General features: G+C 37.6%; 1 protein-coding gene across 2 annotated transcripts; it reads left to right on the top strand.

Moving 5' to 3' along the window:
- Window positions 1-904: 904 nt before the first annotated feature.
- Window positions 905-11042, top strand: LOC110693644 (mitochondrial arginine transporter BAC1-like). Of its 2 annotated transcripts, XM_021870791.1 has the most exons (8): window positions 905-1154; window positions 2809-2898; window positions 9381-9482; window positions 9650-9754; window positions 9823-9921; window positions 10002-10190; window positions 10303-10401; window positions 10513-11042. In XM_021870791.1, the coding sequence occupies exons 1-8, from the start codon at window positions 1041-1043 to the stop codon at window positions 10645-10647; spliced, it is 933 nt and encodes a 310-aa protein (XP_021726483.1). In that variant the 5' UTR covers window positions 905-1040; the 3' UTR covers window positions 10648-11042. The 2 variants fall into 2 exon arrangements, with proteins under 2 accessions (XP_021726483.1, XP_021726484.1); XM_021870792.1 differs by lacking the exon at window positions 905-1154 and having other exon boundaries at window positions 2813-2926.
- Window positions 11043-14070: the final 3028 nt, after the last annotated feature.

The raw sequence follows: 14070 nt of genomic DNA, 5'->3' as shown, positions 1-14070 counted from the left end.
ATTTCCGCTAAACAATTAAGCTAAGGTTTGTCTGTTGCCATAAGGCACGGTCTAAAAGGCTAAAAGTAATTTTAGAGGTGATATCGAACACAATGGTTGATGGGTTGTTTGTTGCATCAAAATTCGAAAGTGTAGAACACACAATCCTTAAATTAGAGGGTCAAACATCAAATGAGCCATGGACCTATGGTTTATACGAAGATGTCTTAAAATTTGATATCTTTGTCCATGTTTAAAGAAAATCAAAGCAACATTGAGTAACTATCAAATAACAAATTTATACAACCTTTTTTTTTTAAAATTTTTTTTTTAAAGTGCCCTATTAATAAATGGCAAAAGCTAACGAACGTCGCGGGGACGTTGGATAAGCTAGCTAAAAGTAGAAAGATTAAATTAAAATTAGTATTAATTACACCGATTGACGCGTGATTTTGTCATGCTTTCCTAAATTAATACCACTATATGTAATATTTAAGATGCTTATCCAACGCCCTGGGGGCGCTCCTTACTAAGATCCTTAATAAATTTGGCACTATTCATTTGATCTAATTTGATCAATATTTATGATTTATACCTAAGAACATGCTTATGAAAATGAATAGATTATTAATATTCAATTGTTATGATATAATTGATCAAAGTTTTGCATCAACATGCGTCTCATATCACTATGAGATAACTAATAAAAAATAGAGGGAGTAGGGATGACAATGGGGTGGATCGGATACTGAGAATGATAACTTCACAGTCCACACCGATAGCCGTCTAAAAATCTTATAACCATATCCGCCCCACCACCCATGACGAGTACAATTTCCACTGTTCATAAGTAAAACCGTTAACGGGTTTTGCCCATTTTTGCCTTAAAATATGCAAATTTTACCCTAAGTTATAATTTGTGTTGCAAAATCAGAAAACGAAAAAGCTAAATCTCCTTTTCTACAGCGTCATCTCGTTTCCTGATACTCTTCTTTGAGAACCTCAATCAAAGCTTAACTTTACTGTAGCATCAATTACTATGGCAATGTAGAGAGAGAAAGATGGTAGAACGCTCGGCATCTTCGGCAGATGTGTCCAAGTACAAGGAGTACTTGGCGGGCTTGATCGCCGGCGTCGCCACCGTCATCATCGGCCACCCCTTTGACACTGTCAAGGTCCATTCTTTATTCTTCTTCTACTTCTTGTTTTGCATTCCTCAATTTTATTGAATTTTACCAATTTCCCACCAAATTTATACAATTTTGGCACTATACCCATGTTTTTGTTTCTTTAAATTTGTTGGGGATGTCATAGATTGTTGAGCTCATTGATAATATGGTGTATTAATTGTGTTAACCGAGCAAATTGTAAAAAAAAGAGCTTAAATATTGCTGATAATTCTCTGAGTGCTAATGATGGGCAAACTTGATGTCTGGTTTTGGAATCTTTGATGTTGGAATGAGTTCATGAGTTGGGGGTTTGTTAATGGAAGATTAATTTTCTTGTGATTTGAGTTTAAGTGCCGGGGTTTTGTTTCGGATGTATGTTACCATTGTTGGTTCTATACAATGTTATTAAGTTTGAGCATAATTTGGTGGCCATGTCTGGTAGACAACTTCTTGATAATGTTATTAAGTTTGTACTCGTTTCATGCTCATCTTAGAGTGCTTGCATTGGTTAGAAGGAGAAGCTTTCTTTTCATCAGAATGCTTAATCTTTAAAGCATTGCAATGGATGTAGACTTGCACTTGGAGAAAATTTAGACAAGAGCAAAGAAATTGTAATTCATGTCTATAGTGTGCTAGGCTGCTTGTAACTTGTTGCGTTTTAGGTTATCCCGCAATATATCATGTTTTGGAAGAGTTAGCATCTATGTCATTTTATTCTTCTTTTATGAGGAATACTTAATTATTCTTGGTAACAAAAACTTCACGGCATTTACAATAAAATTACCCCTACAATATATTTTGAGTCCAATTATTTTAAACAAAACAATTGATTAGATTCATACTAGAGCTTATCAACAAAAATTATAGGGCATCCTACAGTACCATTATCAGATATCATTTTTCATGATTGCATCTTTAAACAAGGTTAGATATTTGAGAAGCGTTGGGATTAAGATTTCTCAACGTTACCCTTCAATTTAGGTGATTATTATTTATCAACCTAATACTTGGAAAATAATTGATGTAAAAGATCATACAATGTATGTGTGTTAGGACAATTATTCCGAGTAGCATAAGTTAGCTTGACCTCTGTAATGTCAGGATCCCAGCCTTTTTCTTCTATCTTGAATAACTATCATGTTAGTTAATGGCCTAAGTTAAGCATATTTATTTTTGGGACACTAAATATTAAAAATGCTCACTACTTCTAGCTGTGAATGAACCAAAGAATGAAAATCATTTTTGGTAAATATGATTTGTACTGCTCAGATTCTTTCATCTGATTCAAAAAACCTATATGTGATCTTTAGATACTGAAATACACTTGGCACTAGCATGCAGCCATGGACTTGATTATACCAATACAGATTGACTTTGTAGAATTGGTAGAATTATTCCAAGTATTTTTGCAAATTTATTCTCAATCTTCTTAGTTTTGAGGTTGAGAACCTTGAGATGCAGTTTAAAAACAAATTAGATTTTCACTTGGTTGAATCTGGAATCACTGTTTAAGATCTTACCAATAACGAAGTATTTTTTAACATCCATGAAATGGACTATAGTACACGAAGGAGATTTAATCCTATAAGCTATCTTATTATGTTTAAGTAGATGCTTTCTTTGCAGGCCTGGCTCATATGTGGTATTTTCTTGCTGACAGGTGAAGTTACAAAAACACAATACTGAAGTACATGGTGTCAAGTATAGAAATGGATTGCATTGTGCTGCTAGGATATTGCAGAATGAAGGGGTATGGATCTCTGTTCCCCAGCTTTAAGGTTAGGAATCCCATGTTTTAAGAAGGCTAAGCAATCATAAAATTCATCATGGCTCTTAATTAAATTTTTAGAAAAATTAACCAGATTAACCCCGACTTAAAGGGTCTATTATACTAGAACCATCCCAAACTAAAAAATTAGTTATAAACCATGACATGATGTATCAAAATTCACGTGTCTGTTTTAATACTGAAGTTTTTATCCTCCAATTTTTCTCTAAAGCTAGGCTCCACACTTGCCTGCTCAAATTTAATGTACCTTTTTTTTTTTTTAAACTCTCCTCCACTTACAAACGTCGAATTTACTCTGGGATGAGAGAAGTATTATGCAACATTTCCACTTCTGAATCTGAGCTGCATTTTAAGAAGTTTAGCTAAGTTTATGTGCTTACTTTGCGAATTAGCTGGAACACGCTTTTATCTGACCATCTCATATACTGTTTCGTATGTAAGAGTCTCTTAAGACATTTGGGTGCATGAGGTAAACAATGTTCAGTGGCTGAAAGCTTGCACGAGGTGTAGACCAATTTTGTTACTTTTTTGGAAAAGGATTTTTCAGAGTGTTCAGAGGAAGTGCATATAGATATTCTTTTTGAGAAAAATGTTTCAGATAAACTACATATTAATTACTATTTCAAAATGAATTTTCTTTTCTAGCTACTTTATGCATTCATACATCACTTCATAACAGGCGAGACCAAGGCAAAATCTATCTCTTGTGTACTGTGTGGTACAAGGTCATAAATTGTTAAAATGGTAAAAAGTGAATAAATATGCATGAATTATTCATTCGAAATATCTATGACTATAATCAACTGTAATGAACTATGGAATAAATTTGACAATAGACTACAATGTGACTGACCTATTTAGAAACCGAACCGAATGCTAGGAATTAGCTCTCAAACAGTAAGCAAGCAAGCTAATTAGATAGAAAAGGATAGCTAAGAGGGATAAGTTGTATCATCAAACTGATTGTTCAACAATACAATGCCTTCTTTCGAGAGGAAGGTGCTCTCCAACAAGTCAATAACAGACTTCTTAGCAATATTCAACATGATGATTATTCCTCCTAATGAGACCAATTTATAGAAAAACTCTCATAACAAACGCTAACTTATTCCCCAAGCTATTACTAATAGGCTATGCCTAACATACCCTTCCCCTAATATTGATTCCTTGCAATACGCGCCGCCCAAACTTTCTCCTTGTCCTCAAGGTGGATAATAATCGGAACTCGATGCTCGACCTCGACAACAATTTTCGATCTTGGCGCTCCAGAAATTGATGAAGTACAAGACTGGCTTTTATGGGTTAAAGAGTTGGGCCGTATAAGCAGTGAAGTGATGAGGTGAAAGGCTGGAGAATGGTAAATGACTGACTGGGTTATGAGTGTTGGAGAAGGAAAATTGGGCCTTAAGTCAGTAAGACCATATTTGGCCTGGTAAGCCCACTTTTTTTACTTGGGGTAGTCTGGCCTTTTATCATGTTTGGAGCACGTGACCAAGGTTGATTTAAATTCTTTGCTTTAAGTGGTATTACCATAATACCCTTACTAGCATATTCCATTTCTGACTTCCTCTCCAAGCTAGCACATGAATCATCAAGGCATCTCCCATTAACTTCTCTTTCTGGGTACTTCTGGAAACCACCGTGAAACCCCCTCCATTGCAACTTCCCACCATCAGTTTCACCGCCGGTAAAAAAGCCCAGTCCACCTCCGAACATTATCCCACCACCTGTAAAACCACTTGAAAAATCACCATCCCGTCCTTCAATCATCGAGGGAGACGAATTGATCGTTCCACCGTCTTCTCTTGCGAACCAACAGCCCGGACCACCTCCAGAGCCGCTTGCTCCAGACCTGCCCCTCATGAAGACACCTTCCCTGTTGAGGCCACCACTAGCGGTGGTCTTACCTCCACGCTCGAGTTCTCCAGCCATAACTCCCACACTCCCTCACTGTGAAAACCACCAGCTCGCCAAAATATCCACCACCCAGCTCGCCGACAATTTCCCTTGGGCCTCCAACCGGTAAACCCATCCCCGAAATCGCCAAGCCTTCCCCCATATTTTAGTTCCCTTGCAAAACCCTCAACTCCGCAACCTATTTCACCGTCAATTTTTTTAGGGCCACCCAAAAAATCACCACCACCACTGTTACCAAACACGAATTCACTCGGAGAATGTCCAGATCTACTTGTCTTGGCATCCTTAAACCGAACTTCCGATCTCTCCGGTCCTCCAACTGTCATCACCACAACCGCACCACTGCAACAACCACTAAATAGGCCGTCGGCAGCAGAGCAAAAGTATTGTTCACAGTTGCTCATCTCCAAATCGGCTGTCTCCTCCATCATGATTTCTACATCACCGCTTGGAAGGTCAGTGGTGGTTGACTGCTTCTCATCACTGAGTTCACTTTCTTCCTCCTCGAGCCCTTCTCGAATCAGACTTAGCTCCTCTCTAATTCGAGAAAATGCTTCTTCAAATATCTTCTCCAGATTTCTTTGAAGGTTATCAACAATTCTCTTCGTGGATTCCTTCATCCTTTCGGAGAATTGCTCAAGTGATTGTGACCAAATCGGAGCTCCGGCGACTTCCATTCTCATATATATATATATATATATTTTTAATGGCTGAAAACAGAAATTTCAGAGGCTGAATCTACCAGGACAGGACAGAACTGCTCTGATACCATTTGCTAGGAATTAGCTCTCAAACAGTCACAAGCAAGCTAATTAGATAGAAAAGGATAGCTAAGAGGGATAAGTTGTATTATCAAACTCATTGTTCAACAATACAATGCCTTCTTTCGAGAGGAAGGTGCTCTCCAACAAGTCAATAACAGACTTCTTAGCAATATTCAACTTGATGATTATTCCTCCTAATGAGACCTATTTATAGAAAAACTCTCATAACAAACGCTAACTTATTCCCCAAGCTACTATTAATAGGCTATGCCTAACATACCCTTCCCCTAATATTGATTCCTTGCAATATTAGTCATAGTCTATTAGTAGTAACTTGGGGAATAAGCTAGAGGTTTGTTAGGGGTATTTTCTATAAATAGACCTCATTAGGAGGAATAATGATCAAGATGAATATTGTTGAGGTTATGTTATTGGGAGAGAGTGAGCCTCTTGAAAGCTCATATTAGGAGAGAATACACCTCTCAAAAGTGGAATTATCCTTCTATTAGTGTAATTCACCTATTATCAATATAATCATCATTGTTCTTCCCTAATTTCTGCCATATTTAGAGCTGTAATCTGGTCAGTAACCATGCTAATTCCTAGCAAATGGTATCAGAACAGTCCTGGGTGACCTTGCCGGAAGTCAGGTGAAGGTGCCGGTGAACAGTGAGTTCTCTGACATGTTCTCACAGCCAGAAATTGAGGCCAAGCCAAGATAGATGCAATTAAAGATCGATTGTGCCAGAACATAGAGAAGATTTTTGAGGATGCAATTTCTCGGATCAAATCAGGGATAGGTGTAATTCAAGAAGACTCCGAGGAAGAAGAACAGGAGTTAGCCACCTCCGAGTTGTCATGTGGTGAGGAGGAACCTGCATCACATGAGGAAAAGATGGCGGAGGAACTGGAAATCTCCAGTTCTGACCGGTACTTCTTCTCCGGCGTGAGCGGCCTCTCTAATGGCGCAATGGTGGAGAAAGCCGATTTGGAGATAAACAGAGGTAATCAATACTTTTGCTCTGCTACCGACGGCCTATTTGGTGGTTTTCGCAGTGGCGCGGTTGTTGAGATGTCGGAGGGAGGACTTGAGAGTTCAACAATTTGGTTTAGTGATGCTAAGACAAGTAGATTTGGACAGTCTCTGAGTGAATGTGCGTGTGGTGGTAGCGGAGGTGGAAAAGATTTTTCCGCTGGTAGAAACGGTGGCCGGAAAAGTAGCGGTCAAGGAGGTGTTGCCGGCGAAAAACAGAGTAATGGATGTATTAGTCTTGCACGAGAATCGCCAAGAGGAATGTTCGATCGTGGTGGTGCCGGAGGGAGCGGGTCTGGTGGTGGCACTGGTTTTTATGCCGGCGAGACAGGTGGTGTTGTAGGTTGTTGGAGCAGTGAGTGTGGACAAGGGGCTTCTAGTGGGCCAGAAATTATGAACGGTGAGTTGTGTAGTGGGGTGAGGAATGGTGATTTCTCTGGTGGATTTTCCGGTGGCAGTGATCTGGACGGAGGTAGCTTGGTCAGTAGCCGTACAGGGCCCAGCGACGGAATCAATGGTGGACATCTTGAACTGCTGCTGCTTGGTGTTTTCCAGAGGTGTCTAGAAAGAGAGGGGTATGAGGGAAGCTTGAGGGGGTCTTTGGTTGGCTTGGAGAGGAAGTCAGAAATGGAATATGCTAGTAAGGGTATTTTGGGTAATACCACTTATAGCAAATACAAAGGATTTAAATCAGCTTTGGTCACCTGCTACAAACGTGATGAAAGGCCAGCAGACTAACCCAAGTACAAAGATGGGCTTACTGACTTAAGGCCCAACTTTCCTTCTCCAACACTCATTACCCAATTAGTCAATTACCATTCTCTAGCCTTTCACCTCATCCCTTCACTTCTTATACGGCCCAACTCTTTAACCCATAAAAGCCAGCTTTGTATCAATTTCTGGAGATAATTGCAGCCCACTTGCCAAGGTCGAGAGTCGTAGCCGAGGTCGGGAATCCAGTTCCGATTATAAACCACCTTGAGGACAAGGTGAAAGTTTGAGCGGCGGGTAATGCAAGGAATCAATATTTAGGGGAAGGGCACATTAGTCATAGTCTAATAGTAGTAACTTGGGGAATAAGCTAGAGGTTTATTAGGGGTATTTTCTATAAATAGACCTCATTAGGAGGAATAATGATCATGATGAATATTGTTGAGGTTATGTTATTGGGAGAGAGTGACCCTCTCAAAAGCTCATATTAGGAGAGAATCCACCTCTCAAAAGTGGAATTATCCTTCTATTAGTGTAATTCACCTATTATCAATATAATCATCATTGTTCTTCCCTAATTTCTGCCATATTTAGAGCTGTAATCTGGCAGAAACCATGCTAATTCCTAGCACCGAACCACTCCTAATTTGGACATGACCTGAACTGTTTTCACTTGAACCATATTTAATTCAAACAACCCGTTTGCCACTACTACTTTCTAGTAGAGAAATGATGCAACTTATTGGAACTATTTAGATGATTCAAATCTTAAAAAAATAAAAAATAAAAAAGAGTTTTACTTGCCAAATCTATGTTGGTTTTCAGTAGATTGATCAGTTAGGAATAATCTTAATAGATTTTCAGTGTCAGGATGCTGGTGGTGATTGCTGATCTCTCAGTCCTTAACTCTATTTTAAGAAACAGTCTACAATAGTTAAGGTTACACACCACATTCTCTTATTCCAATAGCTTACTTTAGCGTTGGCATACAAATTTCTTCTGCATAGATTTCTATTCCGTCTATGTAGTTGTGCTGCTGATTGGAACTTGGAAGAAGCAGCTACTGTGATTAGTCGCGGATGAAATTTTTGCATATGGGCCCAGATCTTCGAGCATTAGACAACTAGCAAGCTAAATGATATTGATAAACATAAATAAATCAAATATTGTCTTAACTCCCAATTACTACCATATTCTTGGGGACGGAACTAGGATTTTGAAAGTTGGATGTAGTAATTTATTGTGTAATCAATCCATCTTCATGTGAATTAATCGCAACATTACTGATAGATTCAATTCCCATACCAGTATATTACCCGTATAAAGGTCTTGCTAAAAATTTTCAAAAGATAGCTTGAGCTCAATTGGTTTTTGTTTTCCTAAGTGAATATAATCGTAATTCAAAACAAAATCATACCAAATACTAAAATTTGAGAGTAATTGTGTTTCGTACAAGTACTAAAAATATGGTGAAGAGATTATAGAAATGCCCAAAAATAATCGATAATGTTTTAAATATTCTAAATTAAAAAGGAAATTATAAGATTTGAACACAAGCTTAGTAAACATAGCACTAGAACCATCCACCACTTTCACCTGCAACTCTACATTCATTTGGATTGATAGAGGTTCTAAATTTAAATTTATAACAAGTATTTCTATTCTTTCTCAAAAACACGAAAGAAAAATGTTTGGCACTATTGGCACAGTTTGATCCCGCACACTTATAAGAGTATTAAACTCCTGCACATTGGTTTTACAGTTTAGACCATTGAACTGAATCCATACACATTCAATCATTGTATGTGTGATTGTTAATATAAGGTTTTTTTTTTCTTTTTTCTCCCGAATTACAGATTTTTCCCAAAATCCAGTATGGGTTTAGTTGAACCCACTGAACCCATACTGGATCTGCCACTGACTGTGATTGCTTGTCTCTTTTGCCACAGTATGCGATTAGTGTATGCAATGTCCCTTTTTTTTCTTTTTTTACTAGTTTGTCGTGTTCATTTCAATAGGTTAGGGGTCTTTATCGAGGTGCTACCTCCTCTTTTATAGGGATGGGTTTTGAAAGTTCACTTCTGTTTGGCATATACTCGCAAACAAAGCAATCTCTCCAGGTAAAAATTCTTTCCCTGCAGCTCACAAAAATCACTTCTTTTCCATCCGAGATCTATTTCCAAAATTTATAGACATGAAATGTATTGTTGCTGTATGGAATCTGCTCCATATGGACTAAATGTGAATTTTTCCCTCAATGGTGATGGTTTGTCTGTAATGGTTTAAGGGCAAGCTGCAAAGTTCTGGACCTGATTCCCTAGTCATTATTCCATCAGCTGCCTATTCTGGAGCTATAATCAGCTTTGTACTCTGTCCTACGGAGCTAGTGAAGGTAAGGAAATATGCTGTTTTTGAATATATTGCTCTAGGCTCTTCCAAGTTGACTCTGAGCTTCTCCAGTGTAGGATGCAAATTCAAGGAACTGATTCTTTGATTCCCAAGGGTAGCACATATACCGGTCCTGTTGATTGTGCCCTTAAGACTATAAGAACTGACGGGGTGAGGAATCTCTTTTGCTATGTATGAGGTACATGAAAAGACCGACTGGTTATTGAAGAGCTGATGTCTTAGATGTGCAGGTAACAGGCATTTTCCGTGGAGGAATGGCAACATTTCTAAGAGAATCTGTGGGGAATGCTGTTTTCTTTAGTGTTTATGAGAATGTCCGGCATTCTATGCACTTGAAACTCAAAGATTGTTCTGGAGAATATAAAGGCTTGGCTGAGATAGGGGTTGGGATCATCAGTGGCGGCCTAGGTGGTGTTGCTGTAAGTGTAGATAGTTCACAGGATTAAATCCTTTGATTTTTGTTTTTTTAAAATTCTCTGCCATTCATTTTACTTCATTTCCTGAACTGTTCTTTTGGCTGAAAATTTTCAGTTTTGGTCTGCTGTTTTGCCCCTGGATATGGCAAAAACCATGATTCAGACCAACCCAGATCCAAACTACTCAAGAAATCCTTTTCAAGTGTTGAAGCTGGTATAAATTCTCTCTTTGATTTTTCTTTTTTTTCATGAAAGCAAGTTCAGTTTGGACTAGCAGAAACTGTGTGTTACTTGGTGGTTCAGCTAACATACTGTATATCTGTAGGTTTACAAACAAGCTGGGCTAAGAGGATGCTATGCTGGCTTGGGTCCAACTATAGCTCGGGCATTCCCAGCCAATGCGGCAGCAATTGTCACCTGGGAATTTGCCATGAAAATTTTAGGCATCAGACATGAGTAATCTTTCTACAGAGATTCATTTGCAGTGAACGGAAGCAGTGTGATTTGACGGGAGGTCTAGAGTAAGGCGCATTGAATTGTTTGCCATAAAATTCAAGTATCCATGGTCTTTGAACTCTTCAAGGGCTTACTTTGTACTTGTTTGGCTCACACTGAGAAAAAATTCCTTGGGAATTTATACTTCCAAGAGAAATTACTTCCCTTCTGCAATACCTAGGCAATGACATGTTTGGTTGGACTAAAGGAATTCCTCGTACCCGTGAATTTCTATCGATCAAGGGGGTTTAGGTAATTAATCACCCATGTTTTGTGGGAAGCCGAATTTCATATTATTAGTACTAACCAAACATGTGAAATAACTACCCTAAACTGTTTACATAAATTTCTACTTCCCCATTTTTTGTTCTTTTGGTTAACCAAACAAGCACTTGGCAATTACTCGTAGGCAATAGGCAATTTGAAAAGCATTTTGATTACCTGATGAAGTATTGTTTGATTTGGGATAATTCTGAATCATTCTAGAGTGTACTTTGTATTCCATCCATAGTATTTTGTTATAAATTCTGATACTCTCTGCTTTAACTTAGTAATTAGTCTTATTTTTCGCATATATATTGCCTCAATCTAAACATTTTTTTTTTTTATTAATTACTCCGTATTTAATTTGTTTATTTTATTAGAGAACGCCGTCAAAGGCCAGAATATAAGAGCTTATCAGTACAGAAACCTTAGGGGAGGAGCTACCTTCAAGGAAGAAGCTCCTTATAGACAAAACCTGAAATAACAGATTACAATTACCAAACTTACAAGGGAGCAGCTATATAATCAATGAAAGCGAAGCATAACTTCCTTCTGGACTTTGCGAGCCAGATATTCTGGTCTCATTACAACAGCTTTTCATACTGCTTAGTTCCTCTTCCCCTGCGTGGTTCTGCAGCATCCTATGACAGTTGCAACTTGCAAGCAACGCGCCACTGCATTCCTTTTTAAACAACACTTTTCAACTGGAAAGATATCCACCTATCAAACCTCATAGTCTCAGACCCTCTGTAGCGAGTATCAATCCAACAATTGATGTGCAAAAGACATACGCAACGTGCAGCTTGGCTTTAGCATATATCGGAACTTCTGTAAAAACGACAAGCAGCAGCTGAATTGGTGTTCACTGTTCAGAGGAAGCCAACCTATGCCACAGACCCAAGCAGCCAAGCGCACCATATGACCTAGTAACTTGGGTCTTAAAGAAAGTAAGAAACTGGTTACCATGCTTCATTGTGTAGCCTTTGACATCAGGGCTAGAGTTAACAATGGCCTGTCTTGCTTGCCTGATACTCTGATAGTGTCCGACTTAAAAAAAGTACAGGTTTAGTCAACAACAGCCTAAACACTTATTTCGACAAAAGTCTGAGTCCGGTCTGAAAAAAGCCGAGTAAATAATCGAGTAATGGTTTGGATAGCACGGGATTTTATACTTAGGTCCGATCTATGATCAACCGGAATTTGATCAGTCTTGGACAATGCAACCGGGTGCTGAGTAATCTTGGAAAAATTTAACTAGCTTATATACGACCCAATTAAGCCCAAACCATTTTATAAGCTTCAATACTGCTGGCCCAAATTGTTTTAAACTGTGACGAATCAATTGATCTAATCAACCCTTGTGTCACCAACTGCCCTCTAGAGAGGGGAACAACTTCTCACTGCAAAACTTGGATTAGGTATTGAGAAAGTCCTAATACATCATCGTTACACACAAGCAAATACAAAACAATGACAATTTTGTAATAATGACGTTTTGAAAGTAACTTTGAGAGGTAATATAGTATTACTGAACATTTTCAGCAGTACTATATATGCTTCCATTACTATAAAAGACACTTTTAGTAGTACTTTAAAAAACATCTCACTAGTACTATTAGGACTTCCAGAGTTCCAGTAATGTAAAAGGTTATTATGCAATTTTAATTGTGCTTAATGGTGATGTATTAGGCATGTCACATATGTTGATTATGTTGCTCGAGGGCAACCAAACGTTATTAAAAAATTATGTTTGTTTTACCATAAGATTAAATGACAATGGACAGTGTGATTTATTGAATTTATATACTGAATAATTACTCATATTGATTTATTTTAATGTTTTTTTTTTTTTTTTTTTTTTTTTTTTAGTTTTAGATCATAATGGACTAGACACTGTTATGGTAATTGAAGTTAACATCTAGGAGAACTTGTGAAATAAGCCTTACCAAAACAGCTCACTGCCGTCACTTCAGTTAATTATACTCGTACTTCATGTTTAATATTCGTTTTTTTTTTTTTTTTTTTTTTTTTTTTTGAGGAACTCAAGAGAAGAGAGAGAGAGTGTTGTCAAAAGAGAGCTCCCGTTGGAAAAGTAAGCAAATTTGAAAATACTTGTCAACTTTCATAAACTTTATATTAATAATTCCCATTCTAGAAGTATGAAAAGTTTTCCTTGTTATAAAAGATAATAATGATCAAATATTGTTAAAGTATATTGTAAAATTCTTGTAAAAGACTCATATTTAATCGTGAAATTTGAATTTCTAAGACCAAAACCCATTTATTTACACATAAAAAAATATTTTTAAATGACTTTTGAGATTCAAATCGAGTCTCATCATTCTAAGAAAAGCGCACTATAATGAAACTTACAGTTTTGGGGACTTGGGTTGGGTTGCTTACAATGAATTATTGTTTCACATTTCTATTGCACAATCTATTCCTCACTACCCGAAAAAAAAAAAGAAAAATCTAACTTTTTCTATTGATCAAATGTGTTCGGCTCATCAATCCAATAGCTTTATTATTTCACTTTTAATAAGAGTGTCAAAATCTAATAAAAATAACTATATGATCATAATCGAAAGAGAATTTATCTACTAGTATTCAGCAATGCTACAAAATTATAGTACTAATTTCATAAAAGTCCATAATCCATGCAGTGATTTGATTTAAAACTACTTAAAACTAGCGTGAGAGACGATCTTAATAACATATCCATCGTTACTAGATTATTACTTGTAACGGTAATGGACGTAATTTCCACAACATAAAGTGAAGTCCAAAGGGTTGTCTTATAAGTTATTACCAAGGTAGTCACATGATAGACGAGTCTTGGTGTTCAAGGTCGAATTAGTTGGAGAAGGTCAAAGAGACTAATGTCTATGTCCTAGCAACATCTGGCGTCAATGACACATCTCAATAACGCATCTTAGTGACACGTTTCAGTGACGGACGACAATACTCGACATCTGACAACTACAGTGACATATGGCGACTTACATTGACATATGTCGATCTACAATGACCTCCAATGTGACACGTCAGATGATATTAGAAGATGTGCATGACGCTGACGCCCTACGTCACATGACGCGCCTCGTAGTGCGAAGCTAGAAAGTTT

This window comes from Chenopodium quinoa, unplaced genomic scaffold (assembly GCF_001683475.1).
Source record: "Chenopodium quinoa cultivar QQ74 unplaced genomic scaffold, ASM168347v1, whole genome shotgun sequence".
Lineage (NCBI taxonomy): Eukaryota > Viridiplantae > Streptophyta > Magnoliopsida > Caryophyllales > Amaranthaceae > Chenopodium > Chenopodium quinoa.
The sequence above is the reverse complement of the archived record's forward strand: the minus strand, read 5'-3'. Positions and strand labels throughout refer to the sequence as shown.

Bases quoted from the DNA above. Each gene is read 5' to 3' on its own strand.
- LOC110693644 (XM_021870791.1), top strand. From the start codon at position 1,041: ATGGTAGAACGCTCGGCATCTTCGGCAGATGTGTCCAAGTACAAGGAG. The intron at 1,155-2,808 runs GTCCATTCTTTA...TCTTGCTGACAG, and splicing joins ACCCCTTTGACACTGTCAAG to GTGAAGTTACAAAAACACAA. The intron at 2,899-9,380 runs GTATGGATCTCT...TCATTTCAATAG, and splicing joins GGATATTGCAGAATGAAGGG to GTTAGGGGTCTTTATCGAGG.